Genomic DNA, 17,859 nt, shown 5'->3' with positions numbered 1-17,859 from the left:
CAAGAGTGTCTTCACATACGGTTTCTAACCTCCCTCTACCTAGTACTGAGACAAAAAGCTCCCCTCCTAGCATTTTCTTGGGGTTAGTCTAGCAGTCAAACTTATGTGCCTGTTTTTAATCTTCCTTGACACTTCTGTGGCAACACACATGCCCCCAAGACTTAACTTGTCCCAGCTGAGCTGTTTCAGAGCACATAATGTGAAAACAGGATAAAAAATCTGCCGTCTCCCTTGACAGCATGGGCTCACTTCAGCCCCTGATGAAAGCACAAGAGATGTCCAGCCAACTGGCTAACTGCTTCGGCTGGGGACTAACCAGAACTAAACATTTGTGCTGGAGACTAGAAAATCTGCCCCATGAATGATGTTACAGGCCATTGTCTGGGCTATCATTCCTGGTGTTCAGGAGAAATGAGGTAAGTAACTGAAACAGGGAAACTGAAGGAAAAATAAAGGAGTCCCAAGAAAGGTTCAAATCTGATTAATGTTGTGTTTGGCTCTTTACTCTCTTCTTCCCTTTCAACATGTCAGGCAATGGGTTAAGGGATGGGAACAGCTGCATTTATACCAAGGGAAACTGATCCTTGGAGCTCATTTGCAGTTGAAGCCACTAGGGTGTTTTGTGGTAAACAATCTTCTGTGTGCTGTAAATGTTTGTTCCCGTTTCCCCAGCAAGGAGGAGGGAGAAGAGAGAGTGCTTGTGCCCTGGTCAGGCTTCATCAAGTTCCTCTCCCCTCTCCCCACCCTGCACTCCCTCTGCTCCTGCATGCTTTGCCACCCTTGGAGGGAGAGAGAAAAGGAGCGGGAGAGAGACAGCTCATTTTCAAACACTTGTTTCATTCAAACAGCTTTATTTTTGGTAATGCTACACTGAGGCTGCAAACAGCTCGAGTGGCGGATGGTGCTAAAACTCTGTCCTGGGCATGTTACCAGCTGGAAGGATATCACAGGACATTAGCCCACCAGGGAGGCAGGAACATAGGCATTGCAACACTGGGGCAGACCAATGCTTCATCTAGCTCAGCATCTGCCTCAGACAGTGATCGGCGCCAGATGCTCCAGGGGAAGGCACAAAACACCCACCATGCACTGAATTCCATAGTATTATACACAGAGGAAAGCTTCACTCTTTCACCTGCTGGTGTTCTGAAGCACACAGACTTCAAGGATGTTGAGATTTTACTGCAGCCAACATTGCTGCAGACGCAGCTTAATGACTGAAAGCAGGTCCCCCAGTCCTGGGCGTGAGCAGAACTGCTGGAAAAGGGTCAAAACTGAAGGTGGAATTTTTCAAAACTGAGCAGAGCTAGCCCAAACCCTCTCCCAGTGACGTTGGTGCTGGCCCCAATGGGAGACCTAGGGTCAAGAGTCAGACGCATCTCCAAATATTGTGGTTTTTCAAAGACTTGACAGACCTGGAGCAGCTTTGGTGTAAGGGAGGTTACAGAAGCCTTTGCTCTTCTGACTGACCAAAGCAAGTTCCTTCTCTAGGAAAAATAAATAAATCAAAAAACAGAAACTAAAACAGAGCTCTGCACTGTGAGCTTCCTCCCTCACCATCAGGCCTGACTCCAGATGACCACACATACTGGCTACAGCAGCCCCCAGCTAGAGGTGCCAGCCAGACCATTGCATCATGAAGGTTGGTCCCTGGTGTTGAATCTCTTCTGTCCTTCGCAGTCCCTAGCTTGAATAAAACGGCAAGTCACTTCTTCACCAAGTACTTCTACCCCTCCAATCCCTTTTGTACTGGTCCATCCCATTCGTATCGCCTTTGCGGAATTCATTTTCATTCCCAGATCACTCAAAGGCCTAATCCAAACCATGATGACCTACAGAGTGCAGTACAATCTCTGCACTACCATGTTGCACAGGTTTAGATCATCTCCTATGTTGGTACTGCACATTTCACTCCATCCCACGTGGTGCACACAAGGCTCACATAGGCCTACCATGGAGTCTTACCTGAATAAATGCCTTTCCAGAGGCAACCTGCAACCCAGCACACCTTTCTCATGATGAGTCAACTTCTTCCCACAGGGCACTGGCAGCATGTGTACCACATACCCTTATCACTGAGGGATTAAATCCTCATTTAAAGAATTTCCATATGCATCCCCTTAATTATTATTTAACTGAAAAATTATTTAGCTGTTCAGGTTAGTGAAAAAAAGATCTGATTAATGTTCAGATAGGCTTTTTTGTACTGCTACAGGTAACTGTTCACTGATGCATGCTTTGGTCTTACAAATCCATAATCATAGTAGAACAGTCTCATTTTGTCTGAAGGAAGACTGAAGACAGCTAACAAAACAGAGGTGGAGAAACACAGACAATATCTACACTGCTAAGTAGGGACAGGGACCATTCTCTGGCACATCCTGCCCACATCCACATAAGTTAGCCTTTAACCCAAGGTATCCACTCAGCCCTGTATGATGCACTTAAGACCTAATTTATCTTATTTTTTCAGTTCAAAGTGGCAAGAGGTGCATATCCTGGAGAACGGCATGAGAGCATGTACAGGTGTTTGAGGGTTAAAAGCCTGCTGAGGTAGGGCTGAAGAACTGTTGCATGGAGAGCACCAAAATTCATGCTTTCCCATTCATACTGTTGATGGGAAAAAAGCCTTTGGCACATAGTCCCCCAAACCACATCAGGACACCACGTCTAAGAGTCCAATCTGCACCCCAATAAAGCCGTACCAGGGAGCAAGCTAATGCTTATGGAGTAGAGGTGACAACGAACAAATGATACGCTAGAAGTTCATATCCCAGTTCATGAGAGGATGTAGGATAACCATGACCACTTTTTTCTCATTAGGGAGACCTCAGTCATCTTTGTGCTCCTCAGATCTCACAGGCCTCCCAGATACACATTAGAGACACCGAGATGCTCTAAGTTACATCCTATTTTGCGTAGGTTCATGCTCACACTCAGAATATATACAGGATGAAGCAGAAAAAGGAGGCATGGCAAGCAGGTAAGATCGGTAACATAATGCATTTGTCACATCCTTAATAAGCTGCCATTTTTTTCCATTTTTCCAAAGAAGATGAGTTTTATATTCATCCACTCTGCTGTCAAACCTCCCCTAACAGCTTTGGAATCTGTTGGTGCTTTTGGTAGAAGAGAAGAAATATCAAAGAAAACTATGTTTTCACAAGTTTTGTGAAAACTGGCAGCTGAATAAAGGAAAGGCGCCCAAATCAAAATGCCAGTGCAGAAGGCAAACAGAACTCAGTCATGTACTCTAATCTGGCAGCATCCAGCTGGTCATTCAATGCATGCATAGTTTTAGCCTAGCCACAGATCATGTGCATCTCTCAGCTCACTAGGCAGGAGAGTGGGCAAATCCTCAACAAATCCTTAACAAGCATGTTCATCACTTCTGACACTTAGGGAGCACTGGTGGCAGTATTCAAATGAAAACCCTTTTGCCTTCCCACCTCCCTAAGGCTTCTATCAGCTTTGGGAGAGTGAAAAAAAGGCAGAAAATGCACTGTCAAATTTGACTGTCGGACAGGAAATAAACAGAAGCTGTGCACTGCCTCTGGCTGCAGGACAAGCATTGGCAAAATTTCTCTCCTTCTACCACTTGATGCTACTGGCCCAAAATTGACCCTTGCAGCTTAGTGAGAAACACACTGACTCTTTGGATCTCCATAATGTTTTGACAAACCAAAAGCTTTGTTTACAGAACCAGCTTATATAAATTCATTTTCTCTATACCTGCTGGGTCTGCGAGGCTCTCCAGAACTCACTGAGAACACAACACACTGGCTTTCACCCTTAGCAAAGGGTTGAATTCTGGATTACAACACTGAAAATACAGTCAAAAAAAAAAAAAAGCCTTTTATGAAAGGCTGAGTGGGAGTGAAGGAAGGCAGATGAAATTACAAAACATAGTTCAAGAGCTCCTCTTTAGAAGTACACTACCAATTTGCACAGCTTTATTTTGCAGTCTTGCTGCTTGTCATGTGAGAAAAAACTGACCCAATGCCCAGGATGATTGAATTTTGCTGCCCTAAGACTGAGTACCAAAAATTTGATTCTGGCATGGCACAGAGCATCTCCAAACATCCCTCTTGCACACTCCGGTGACAAGGAAGCCCTGAGGTCACAGCCAGAAGTGAACAGCAAATTCTCATGCACCTTTACCTTCATTTGCCTGGTTCTCATCTGTCCTGCTGCAGAGAGCACATCCTGTCTTGTGATCAGCAGCTCTCGCTGTTTGCCTTTGCTGCTGGTGCATGAACTCTCTCTTCTCTAGCTCTGCCAACCTGCAGTAACACATGGGAGGGCTTCAGCAGAGAAGTAAGGGAGGAATGGAGACATCAGTTTGGGTTGACATGTTCCAGGTAGATTCCACTTTACCACATTCTGCCAGTGCCTAGCAAACCTGCACTGGATGGTCAGTAGCACGGTAGTGTATTGCCCCTAGCTTCGTGCAGATGGACCACCTCAGTGCTTCTCCAGCTCCCATCCATCAACGGGGGAACGGGCACAGGCACCACCGCTCCCCTGAGCTGCCTGTGCTACACTGGCAGGGTGAAGGAGTGGGGATGCAGAATGGACAGAGCTACCAGCTAAGTAATACCACACTTTGCTACAGGAAGTCCATACGTTCTCTATTTCTCCTGCTCTCCCTGCCCTCCTCATCCTCCATCGTGCAATCCTGAATCCAACCAAAGCACACAGTTGTCCCACCAGTGCAGCTCTAAGCACCAAGAACTGCAGTGTGGGAGTCACTGCCTTTCAGGCTGAAGCCAGCCGCAACACTGCTTCTTTTCACAACCAGCACCCACAGTCACCATCCTCTTTTTTTCTCCCTGCAGAGAGGGCTCTCTCCCCCTCCCTCCCAATGCAGAGCCTCCCAGCTATGTTTTTACTTAAGAGGATTAAGAGAGCAAAAGTAGCATTGTTTCAATAGGTGAGGAGCATTGCAGACATGAAAACTAACGGAAAACCTGCTCTGGGGGAAAAAGTGGGGAGAAAAACATCTGGAGTTTTCCTATGCCCTCAAAATCATACAGGGTCTAGTTTCTGTGATGGTATTTTAAATGCAGTGTAAGAGGATAAAAGGAGTGTGGGTGATTGTCCAGTCCATATTTTTTCCTGTGTTTATGTCTGGTTTTATGTTATAGTACATATTCCTAAGCCTATCTGAAAATTAATCTCTCGTGAACAGGTGAACAGATAATGGAGCACTGATTCTTCATTCTCCACTTATCTTTCCACTTATAAAATTAATTGAAGATAGGAACTTACTCCGTAACATTTTTCAAGGCACACACTATTAGAGAATTCTGGCTTCATGCAGCAATTTGTCTTTTGGTTCACTCACACTTCATAAAGGCTACAAATTACAGAAAATACAAGTTCTTAGCATTGCATAGAGACCAAAACTGATATAATAATGTAAATGTCACTCTTCACATGTCACATTTGCCTTGCATTAATGATTCTTTCTCACCAACCTACAACTGTCCTGCATTTTTCCTCAGTTTTTGGTTCTAGATGTCACATATTGTTCAGGAATACAAAAACTGTATTATTTTAAAATTTAAGTCTTACTGGCATGCACCAAATCAGGAAGCTCCAAAACTCTATACAACCAGAAATGAGAAAAAATATTCTTTGTAAAGATGTACTATGCTGGTGCTCCAGCCATCCTTAACCGTTTTTTTTTTTTTTTTTTTTCATCTAGAACTTTAAAGGCAGCATCATATCTTAAAGTGATGACCTCAATGGATCAAAGGTGAAGGAGGATGCGACCAGTGCATAATGAAAAGACAGGCACATACATATGGCCGCCTTTCTGCTGCAAGCCCTTACGTCACCCCACTGTCTGCTCCTCCTACTGATAAATTGTAAGGCAGTATCTGGGGATCAAGTTGAGACCGAGAGACATCAAAGGAGAGTGATCTCAGAAATTTAGAATGGATGGGAAGCCTAACTTGGAGAATAATCCTTTGGAAAGCAATCTCTGCTGCAAGGAGAACACTGCAAACCAAAAGCAGAACCTTGAGGATGAGGTGATGCTTAAATATGAATTGCCTCTATAATCTTATGAAACCTCAGGTCATGATTTGAAGCAGCTAAAAGGATGATTCACAGCATTTGGCATAAATATATCCATGTGCCTAAGATAAGGCACGTGATTACATGCTGTTACACCACAAACTATATTATTAATTTGAGCTTCCCCTTGCCAATTAGAAATCCAGAAGGAAAAAAAAAAAAAAAAAAAAAAAAAAAAAGGAATTGTCTCCAAAGAGTTCAATTTGCTGTGAAACAAACAAAACCCTAACATAAATGGCTCTGTTACTTCAGAAGGAAATTACTCTACCTAGACTACAATAAAAATAAATGTTGCCACTGAAACATATGGTTTCATAGCTTGTGATTTGACAAAGAAACAATCTCAAGAAAAAAATTTGCTTAAAACATGAGGCTTTCTTAGAAAGCCCACAGGTGTGGGGGCTGAAATGTGTGGTTTCAGCCATCTGTTGGCACCCAATGGTCACCTTCCCACCGCAGAGTCCCCGCACAGCCATTCCCCATGTGTGGCAGCAGGTCAGGATTCTTCTCCCTGTGTATGAGGACCTGGAAAACAGAGTAAGGAATATAAGCCTACCTTCCCTCAAAGGGCTTGTTCAGTCTGCCTCACATGTCTTCAGGGAGCAACTGGGAAATTTGAACATGAAAACACTTTACTTCTGTAGAAATGCTAAGTATTGCTAAAGCTCAGGAAATTATTCTGCTGATGGTGATGATATGTAAACAGGCGTGCCACAGACTGGCCTCTCCCAGCACCCTCATGCCCAGCCAGCCCTGTCCATGCTGCGTTAGCAAAACCACCTCGCAGCTGGGGCCACCATGGTGGGGTTGTGGGGGCTGGCACAAGGGCTCCAGCCTGCGTGCGCCGTCCCAAGGGCACCGGGTGACACAGGTCATCGAGGGCCGGGAGCAAAGAGCCAGGCTCATTTCACCAGTGCCAGTGCCAGGGGACGAGAAGCAGTGGGCACAAACTGGCAGACAGGAGGTTCCCCCTGAATACCAGGAACCCCTCTCTGCTGTGCGGGTGAGCAGCCCCTGCTCCCCCAGCCCCTCAGCACCCCATGTCAGCTCAGCACCCTGCAGCCAGGCAGGCCAGAGCCGACTGTGGGCGGCCACAGGGCCTCATGGTGCAGGGCCATGGGCATGCCTGTATCGAGCTCCACCCGGCGGAGGGGGGCCCAAAATGGGGTAGGTGGTGTTTGGGGGAAGTGAAGGCACCTTGTTGTGGCCACGAGAGGAGCAAGGGGGCTGCCCCTTCACCCCCAGGGAAGGGCTACCCTTTCCCAGCTGGGTTTGAAAAATGGGTGAGAGGAGGGACACAAGCACCTGTGATGGAAAACAGCATTTATGGCTAGCGACACTCACTTGGTGTCCAAATCATGTAGGGACTAAGCTTTCACTGTAAGAACAAAGGCAAAAAATGCACAGCATCCATTCCGATAGTGTCGTCTCTTATTTATTTATTTAAAATTGTGCATACATGGGAAATTCATAACTACAACCCACCATTCCACTGATGCTCTAAAAGTTGGACTCAAGAAGTAAGTGGGGAAGTTTATATTTCCTTTCCAGCTCATTCAAGCTAGCCCAGATCTGGGGAAAATCGGGCATGGCCACTGGTAGTGAAGAGCTCCATCTTTCAGCTGTTTGTCCTGTGTCTTGGCACTAGTAGGAGTGCTCGTACAGGTAGGTGTAAGGCTGGCAGGACGGGGCTTGCAGCTTGTTCTTAGAAACCATGGATTAAGAAGGAGAAGCCCCTAGCAGTAATGTTTCTGCACTTCAGAAGTATTTCTGTCTAGTTTTACAGGTGTTTAACGCACCCCCGCAGCTCAGACCAGTGCGTGGGAGCGGTGACAGTGCAGCTTTGGAAATGAGACCTGGAAAGAGCTCTGCAAAAAGGCATCCCAGCTCTGCGGCAGTAAACTTGCGCTTACTTCAGCCGAGCCAGCGTTTCACCCTGGATGTGACTATGAGTAATGGAAACGACAACAGTCAGTATATATGTATGATGTAAGTTTAGAAGAGTTATAAGCATTTATGATTCATGACATAATTAAGAGCATTAGGAGGAAACTTTCCATAGGGAAAGGTTAGTCTATAATTATCCTCTCTGCAGGCTTTTTATCTTCTTTTGAAACACCTGGAATTAGACAGCTTTAAAGACAAGGCACTGGGTTCGTAGCCTGCACTGGAGCAGCTCTTTCCATGTTCCTGTAATCAGGAACAGAGCAAGGCAGATTCTCTTCTGGTTCATTCATATGTTCTATTAAAATTTAAAAAAAGTAGTGAAGGCCACAAATGTTTGATAAATACCTTATTTCTTCCGTATTCACTTATTACAAAAGGACAATTCCTAATACAATTCCTAGTGCACATTTCTTTCAAAGCACTGCCTATCCCTTTCTAAGGCTGATAGATTGTCTTTGAATGAGCTTAGATTAAACTGCTGGGGGCTTGGCACCAGATGAAAAAGCAGCAGAGCAGCAGTGTGGTTGTTGTTAGCTGCAGTGACAACCAGCACCGCTGAGCATCCCCATGGCTGAGGGCAAGACTGCACACAGCTCCAGGAAAAGTTTGAGATAGGTTTTGGGATTCTGGATGCCACCTAGAGGATTTTCCTTGTTGGTGTGCTCTCAGATGCTTCTTGGGAAAGTTCTAGGACCTGATAGGAGCAAGGAGCATCTGGTGGGCAGCTGTCAGCTGTGTCCCCATGGGGCAGAGTGCTGGTGGCACACACCAAATGGGTTGGGGCAGCTACGTGGCATGGTGTGATACCGCCGACGGCAGCAGGCTGGAGCCTGGGAGGCAGCGTGGTCATGTTAACCCTAATGATGAGTCCCAGATGGGCCTCTCTAAGCAGTACCTCTCTGGTTCCCATCCCAGAGGTCCCATGTGCCTGTCTTTGCAGTTGGGAGCCATTAGCCTTCCGGAGGACTGCACACAACACTTGGAAATAAATACATATGCCAGAAGGGCAACCTATACCTGGCATTCTCTGCTTTAATTTCCAGCAGCTGTGGGCCACACATTTGCAGGCCACAGTTTCAGAGCCACCAAGGGCAAGGAAAAAGGTTCACAAATAGATGCAGGTGCCCCTCTGCCTCTGAAGCTCCACTGCTGGGTTGCATTATCAATTGCAAAACTGACACTCAACTTTCACCTGGGAGGAGGTGGCCACATCCCCTCGCTGCCCAAGTTTTCTGCTGCAGACTGTGTGCAGAACCAGATAACGTGCCAGCAGCGCCCTGTTGCCGACAAGCTCTTGATACCGTAGCCACAAAGTGACCATCTCAGAGTAAGCACTTGGGCATGACTGCCAGGAGATGCTCACAGTTCACTTAGATTAGATACAACCCTGCAAAAATAATATGGAGGGGTGGTTAAACAAATTAAATCTGGGTTTGTGTCTGCTGTGGCTGAAGCACTCTTTGGGATGTTGGAGACCAAGCCCAAAGCTTGTGGTTCTGTAGGAACTCTGCTGCTTCAGTTTAGACTATTTGCATGGTCTGTAGACAAATCACTGGTTAACCTCTCTTAGCTTCGTGGCAAATTCTTCAGAATTCAATCCCTTCAGAACTCAATAGTGCAACAAATCCAAAATGTGGCTTTTTGCTAATGTATCTATGAGGTTTCTTTTTAGCTTGTCTGCAGCTACACATCACAGCTTGAAAGAGGGGCTGAGTTTTGTGGATGCAGAGAGAAAGAACTGAATGATATGGTTTAGTGGGGACTGTTAGTGTTAGGTCAGAGGTTGGACTCGATGATCTTGAGGTCTCTTCCAACTTAGAAATTCTGTGATTCTGTGTGATTCTGTGACCTTTAAGATCTATCTTCAAACTCTTCCAGAAATTAAAGATCTGAGCAGGAATTAGTAGGTGAATGTGCTTGGTATATTTATGCCGTTACTGGCCTATGAAATCAACAAAGTGCACGATTTCTCTCCTCTCTTTTGCTCTGCTCCCACCTTACCTGCCAGGGGAGGGTGCAAAACCCATCTCTTCTGTCACCATGCTGGCTTTCCTGGTGGGAAGTCCACCCACAGGTGCTTGAATGGGATTTGCCATTACAGGAAACAAGACCCATATTGTGTCTGTGACTGGAACCATTTCTGAGGCAATTACTTAAGGAAAGGGGAATGAAAATGTCGGGCAAGAAGCAAGTAATAGCTCTGATCATCTTAGCTTCATTCTTGATCAATGCTGAAAAAAAAAAAAGGTTGGAGTAGTTAGGAAAGTAATACCACCTTTGCTGTAAAAGTACAGTAGAAGCATGTGTTCTATGTTTTTCTGATTTCCATCACCCTTCTTTGTCCTGGAATGCCTCCTTTTCACTCCCTGTCCCTTGTTTAAGATAATACTCTTGCTAGACTTAAGTGCCACCCCAGTGCTCTCTGTCTTTTGCTGCAATTCCTACTGCAGCAATTCACAGCAGTCTGAGTCCCCAAAACGCCCACTGTTAGGCAATGTAAACAGAGCATAACAAAAGAAAATAACAGTCACTGCCTCAAAGAGTGTTCTCCACTTCCTTGTGTGACTCTGTCCCCTTAGGACAAACCCCCACTTGGTATAAAGGAGGCACAAAAGAGGTGAAGAAGGCATTTCACGCTCACCTGTTCCCTGTCAAAGCTGCTGCAACAGATGCATCCTATAGAAGTCGATGGCAATTCTCACTCTGGGCTGGAGACTGGGATAAATTTCTTCCAAAGTTCCCTGTAGCAGGATGAAAAGTATCGGAGGTTACTGCCACATTCCCTTCTAAAGAGCACACAGCATCTATAAATGGAGCATGCAAAGTGGCTGATGGTCTTTCTGTCCTTGGCAGGGAATCACCGCTGTACATACTCACCAGAGAGCAGCACAGAGGAGAAAAGATGGAGCGGAGGCCAGAGAAGACCGCATGTGCTCGGAGGAACCTCTTTGGCCCCGTAGACCACAAGCAGCTGCAGCAGGACTTCCAGCACATCCTGCACAATGGTGCAAAGGGGACTCAGCAGAAGTGGAACTTCGATTTCCTGCAGGACAGGCCAGTGGAGGGGCTACTGCAGTGGGAAGGGCTGGAGGGCCACAAGGTCCCTGCTTTCTACAGCTGTGTGGTGGGAGAGGCTCGGAGACCACTACAGCACTTGTACTGGCCCCTGGACGGGGAAGACAACAGTCACCACTTTGCACAGATAGCACTGACGGAGAAGCCCAAAACTTCCATGAAAATAGGAGCCAAGAGGATCCCAGAAGGAAAGAAAAGAAGACAGACATCTTTAACAGGTGTGTGAGACTTTGGTATTGCTCGGGTGATAAAACCTAGTTCCAGCAGCTGTTTAGAAATTCTTTGGCAGGCCCATACACTGGTCCTAAAGAAAGTGCAGCCCTTCAAAAAAGCATCTGAAAGAAAACAAACTATAAATCAATGGGGATGTGATGTGTTTTCCAAAGGCGCTGTGCCACAACCACCCTCCTGGCCCTCAAAGATCTGTTTGGGTCTTGTCAGTGTCAGAGCAATAAGATAATGACCTCTTCTTGTGGGAGGATGGTTAGAATGGTTAGACAGGCAGTGTGAGAAAAGCAGTGGAGTTATTTCTCAAGTAGGAACCCAACAGGAAAACAGTGTTGCCCAGCAGATGAGAGGTTTGTTTCTTATAGGCTTAGCCATGTGCTCTCTTTCCCAAGTGCAATAAGAAACACCATTCACCCAGTCAGGCCTTCTGGAGAAAGACCAAAAACTGGAGAAAGTAGCCAGCTCTCCTGCTAATTTCAGATTGAGTATTACAGTCCGTGAAGGCATCCAGGATATTTAAGGACATATCAATCTTAAACTTGGCCAGGTGGCAGAAGGGCCTAGGATTTTAAACCAGGATTTGCTGCCAGATGTACAAAGGAAAGAGTTTCAGCACTGAGTTTAAGAACCTAAAAGAGCTTTAGGTTCTTAAAAGTCCTCAGCATTCTGCATGCTGAGCTCTTCTGAAAATCTGACCCCTCGTTTTCTCTTCTCAACAGGAATTTGAGCTTGTTGAAAAATCTAATCCCATAGATTATTTACCCTTGTCCTTTTTGGGCGTTTGGTTTATCCAAGACTGAGACTTTCAAGACGTAGACCAAAGATCTTCATTTGAGAATTTCACTTGAGACACCAGCTTGAAATTGCCTAGAAGATAATTGAAGTTAAGATTTCAGGAAACACTTTCTGAGAAGTGATGTTGATCTCAGTAAATCAGACAATAGAGTAATTTGCTATTTGAGGGTATAAAACTTAATTGCTGGAGAGAGGTTCAGGAAGAGGTTGAAGATTAATGAAGAGTGGAACATTGTACACTAGAGTACAGAACAATGATGTTTAATGAGTGCTCTTTTCTTCTCCAAAGCACTTTACAGCCATTAACTAATTAACAGTATAATTTACAGGTAAGAGTACAGAAGTGTAATTCAGAGCATAGTGTTGTGATGGTTTGAGGGAATTGCTGTTCAGTTGTAAATCTCTCACTAGGTGTGTGGGAGTAAATTATGCAGATATTTCCAGGGGATATTTTTCTTCCGTTTTGTTTTCCCCAGGCAAGAAACATTTCAACAGGGGATGTGGAAACCAAAATACCACTCTGCACAGTTTAACACTTTCCCACATATGTTTTCATAAGAGAAAACACTTTAGTCTAACAACGGTACCCTTCTCCCCAAGGAATCTGGGTCTATGAGATGGGCCAGGAAAATCGTTCACAGTTGTCATTTTTGGTGAAGCTTGGAGACTGGTTCCTCTCTCATTCCTGCACATACGGAGGCACATACACAGAGCCAGCTCCAAGTATTGCCAGCTCTGTGTATTGCCTTAGAAGTTCCGCTCCAGCAGCAGCAAACTCCTTCCTCTGGGCACGACTGAAGTAATTAACTCAAAACTGAAACATGGTGTTCCAGGAAAACGATACCTACTGATATGGTCTGAGCCTGTGCTTCTGCCCATTTGCTCAACTTCTGCCATCCCATAATGAAAGGTTAGTTTAGCACTGGGGGCTGGGATTTGATCTGAAAACAGCTATCTGCATTCTCCCCTGGTCAACAAGAACACTGTAATGCTTTACATTAAGATCCAACAATGTGTATTTAATTTAGACTTTAAAAGACAGCTGTGGCCCATTAAATAAATATCAATACATTAAAAAACAGCCATTGGGTTTTGTGGATGTTGGCGCCTCTAGAGTGGAAGGAGCAGAGGTTTTCTTGCTGTGTTTGACTCCTCAGACATGCAGAGAACTAACCAGCATGAAAGTAGGTTTTCCCTTCTATCTCCCACCCCTTTTGTGTACACTACCCCATCTCCATTCTCTCCATTTCATTGCGGTCCCAGTGTGGTTCTGTTCAGTTTTCTGGGAAAGCCTCAAGTTCAAAAAGCAGCTCAGCTACAGGCACTAAGTTTTTTTCACGTTTTCCTTTTTCTCATTTTTTTTTCTCTCTTCACTAACCAGGGTTGATGAACCATGCCAACTTTATACTTTTCTTCTTTTCCAAACCTTTTGGCCTGTCTCAGCCTGATACACTTAGACCTTGGCTCTTCTGGGAGACATAAATAAGTCTCTTTTGCTACAGGTCAAGGTTGAGAAAATCATTAACAATCCTGTGTTTTCACTAGCAGCCTTGCTTCTGAAACAGGTAGTTCAAAAACTCCATTTTCTGTAAGGTAGATGGGAGAAAATGGGGTAGAAAGGAAAGCAGTCATTTAGGTAAGTATATTTAAACAACAGAAATCATTCCCTCCTAGGTGCCTGTGCCCAGGTTTTCCAACTGACAGGCTGCAGGCAGCATAGTCCTACTCAGTACTTATGCCAGTGCAAGTGCTCTTTAGAGTCCTCCAGGCAAACCAGCCAATTTCCACAGACTCTGTTTAGTGTCTTAGGTGGAGGCTAAACCTTCTGAATACAGCTCTAGGGAACCTGCATCTCCCTGACTATTAAGTGCCTCCATCAATTCTAAAACTGGGCTCTGCTGTTGTGCATGTGAGTGTCTGAGCAGCTGGGCTCTGGCTGAAATCCTTCACAGGCCGAAATGGGAATAATTATTATTTAAGTCTTTTCTAAATTTTCTCATCTACTAATCATTAACCTTAATGTATTTCTTTTCCTAGAATAAAAGGGAGGATAGCTATATAGAAGTCTTTTAAATAGGAGAAATAAGGATTACATTTTGCACTGTAAGCTTTTTTTTCTTGCTGCTACTCCTTTTCTCTGCTGCTCTGCTGAGAGCCTGTAGTGAATTGTAGCAATTCAGGGACTTGCTCTTCTACAGAGTTAGCTGTGCGTGCTCCTGCCTGGGAGAATACACTTTCCTTGAGACCAAGTCCTGCTCCAGAAGCTTGACTCAGAGCTAGCTCAGGTACTGCTGTGCTCCATCACACCGTGCCATGCAGACATATATATCCCTAAGCAAGCTGGCTGCAGGAATCCCCTTGCACAAGCTTGGCTGTGAAAGCCTGTTGGATTCCAGTCCTCCTGCCAATAATATTTGGTACCAAAAATAATACAAGAATTCATGCTGCCAATTTGACTCTACAGAAAGCTCAAGTTTAAACGTCAGGAAGCCCACATCCTCTATTGGTTTAAATTGGAATAGTTTCATTAGTATGAATACAAATAATTTACACAAAGTAAACCCCATTAACTCTAAACGTAAATAAGCATCTAGCTTCTATTTCAGTACATTTTGCCCTATTTACCTGAAAAGAATGTTTCAGTGCAAGACTGGGAGGCAGGGAGATAATTCTTATATAAACCCTTTTTTGTAATTGTAGTTCTGTAATACAAGTTGACTTACATTTACACATGAAACAAAGATTCAACCACATGAATATATGGAAAAGTAAAATGTATTCTCTTAAGCTACAGCACTTACTGTCTAATTGAAGAATGACTTATAATTCAGTGATAGAGCAAAGTTTTATGCAGTCCTCCCTGAACTCGCATTTGACCATTTGACCAGAAATAAAGTGCTCCATAAATATAGTTTCTCTCGAAGATATTTTACAGAGTATTTTTTGTTATTTTAAGGTGAAAAAAAAAATAACTCTTTCTGACTGAAAAGCACTGCCATAGTAGATCTAAAAGTTGGAATGAAATGTCACATTGCTCAGCTTGCGTAATAGGGTTGAAAGTCTTTTGATCTTTACTGGATAAAAGCCAGCACATTTCCTTTGTTTTGTTTGGTATTACACAGCTTTATGTGGAACATACTAAGGGTATTTAATTTTGTTCATTCACGAGCCTTAGAGGAGTCTAAATGGCTTCTTTAACAATAAAATAAGATTTGAGATATTTCTTTGAAGGAGCCTTTATCGCTATTGCAGTTGTAATTCTGTCTGTTTACATGTTGTTCTCTAGATTACTACTCAGCAAAGAAGCAAATCAAGACGAATACACAAGCTTCTGCAAAGAAGCCAACTTTCTGAAAGCAAGCACAGGATTGTCCTGCACCAGAGAGGTTAGAAACGTCTGCTGGATTTCCTCAGCATTCAAAAACTGTTTGTGCGGGCAGTGGACACTTCGGAACATCACATGCAGATGTGTATTCATGATAGCAGCAGTGAAGAGTCACAAACACAAAAAAATTGTAATGGGGTCAGGACAAATCAACTGGAATCACTTTGCTGAGAAATTATTGGCCTTAAAAAACACTGGTTAGCAATTTTGGACATGATAGACTTTGGCAAAGGCTAGCAGTTTAACATGCAGTAAAAATCATTGAATATGAGAAAGTGGTGGACACTTAAAACAAGTTTGCACGTTTAATACTGTGCTTAGAAATGTCACTGTACAATTTGGGCTTTTTGTATCGTTATGTCTTTGCATATCCTGTTTTTTCCTTTAAGCAGCAATGATTTACTAAATTTCACCATCTCAACTTTACTGGTCTGACACACTAAAAATAATTCCTAGCTGCATCTGTGATTTTTTTCAGGTACAGAATTGTACCTGTTTGGAGTATAAGTAAATCACTTTGGTGCCAAAAGCATGTATTATTTCTGGGATGTAAATGGAGAAAGCTGAAATTACTTGGGAAAGTTTCCATTTATATCAGCAGACATTTTAGTCCTGTAATTCTTCCCACCATGGAAGAATTGAATGAGGTAGATCAACTTGTTATGGGTAGAAAGTTCCAGAAATACTTTTTTATCTTTGAAGGCTTTCCTGTTATCATCTGGTCAAAAATTCATCTTTTTCACCTGTGCTATACCATCAAGGTCTATGAGTTTGCACAAGGAAAATGAAGATAAAATTTGCAGTGCATTTGTCCACAGTGTTTTTAAATGCTTGCTGCTTATAAGAAAAAGCTACAAATGGGGGAGACTATTTAGTTACCACTTGGTGCTTTTTTTTCATACTAATAATGTTTTTGTAAGGAGAGAAAGGGCATTAATAACACTGAAATTTCTCTTCCTCCTGATTTTGCATGGACCACTTTTTCTATGGCATTTGTTAACATATACTTTTCCATCACCTACTTTTTATTTCCCTTTTTAATTTCCCTGACTAGTTTGGATAATTGAGGTTTTATAGCACATAATAATCAGTGGGTAAAACAGAAAAAGAAACCTATAAAATATACACAGTAAATTATACTGTTGCATATGGCTGTAAGATGCATGCAGTGTTTAATGAACACATTTGGAAAGAGCTCTGTAAATGTCAGCTTTTTTAGAATGTCATGTGATGATGGAACACTACTTTTCATCTCAAATCTAAACAAACCAAGGTTTCTCTTGGGTAGTAAAAATTAACATGCACGTGCATGCGTGTCAGGTGTGCACACAAGAAATGGAGTAAGCAAGTAATACACTCTGCATTACATGCAACATCAGGATGGTATAGTGTGTTGGTTTTTTTTCGCCATTAAGAGCTACAGTGATTAGACATAAATAATAGTTGGTTTGACCCTAAATGGCAGAAAACAGTGATTTTAGTTTGTTTCCATATGCTGAAATAAAGATCCTCAGCAAACTGTGGTCAGAGCCAGTTTCCAGCTGCATGCATGAGAGTCACAAGATGAGATTTTCTCTCTTGAATTTTTGATGTAGTGAGGAACAAAAGTTGCTCTGACTGATATCAAAGGGAGTTTTACCCAAGTGAAGCAGGGTAAGGGTCAGCCTGGCAACTGCTGCTGGTAGTGCATTCGGTGTGTTTGTGGCCAGTCCATTCTATTACAAGCTTCTCACCACACTGAGATGTGGCATAAAGGCATGTGATTGAGCTTTTTGTATGTTTGTTTTTATTTTTAAACTTTGCTTGTAATTAGAACAGGTTAAGCTATATTTTTAAAGTTTGATGATTTACACTAATTCAGAAAAATTGCACAACTCTTTCTCTGTGTGTTTGTGATTTTAAATCAGACTGATGACACTGTGCACCTTTTTGTTTTGTAGCAAGGTTACCTGCAGAATTACTTCTGACCAGGTTGACATGAGCTGTGCATGAAAGCTTGTAAGTCTGCCATGCACAAGGTTATAGTGAAGTAAGTGGAGTCTTTTTCTTCCAAGGGGAAAAGGGATACATCTCTTTATTAAATAATGACTGTTGATGCACTGCTGTCCCAGAGAAACAAGAAAGAATATTTTTTCCCATCAATTCCATAATAGCTCACTGCTAAAGTGTACATTTAAGGGGAAATATCTGCATCAAAAGGACCAGGACCAGGACCCATAATGTCCTAGGAATTCGTAAAACAGTTGTTGAAGTTATCAGCAACACATTTTTTGGATAATGAGCAGATACTGGCCCATGAGTGGAATATATATATTGGAATATACATAGTGGAATAAATATATTTG

The 17,859-nt window shown here is 43.4% G+C and overlaps 1 protein-coding gene across 1 annotated transcript in view; it reads left to right on the top strand.

Moving 5' to 3' along the window:
* The window catches only part of LOC311219380 (uncharacterized protein), a gene marked incomplete at both ends in the record, with an annotated part of 57,584 nt that extends 42,101 nt beyond the window's left edge, over positions 1-15,483 (top strand). Inside the window, 2 exons of the mRNA XM_084302500.1 lie at positions 10,885-11,324; positions 15,416-15,483. Coding sequence (XP_084158626.1) covers positions 10,885-11,324; positions 15,416-15,483 — 508 coding nt within the window. The remainder of the gene's footprint in view (positions 1-10,884; positions 11,325-15,415) is intronic.
* Positions 15,484-17,859: the final 2,376 nt, after the last annotated feature.

This window comes from Netta rufina (genome assembly GCF_964035555.1).
Source record: "Netta rufina genome assembly, chromosome: 1".
NCBI lineage: Eukaryota > Metazoa > Chordata > Aves > Anseriformes > Anatidae > Netta > Netta rufina.
This window is presented reverse-complemented; position numbering and strand designations above follow the sequence as displayed.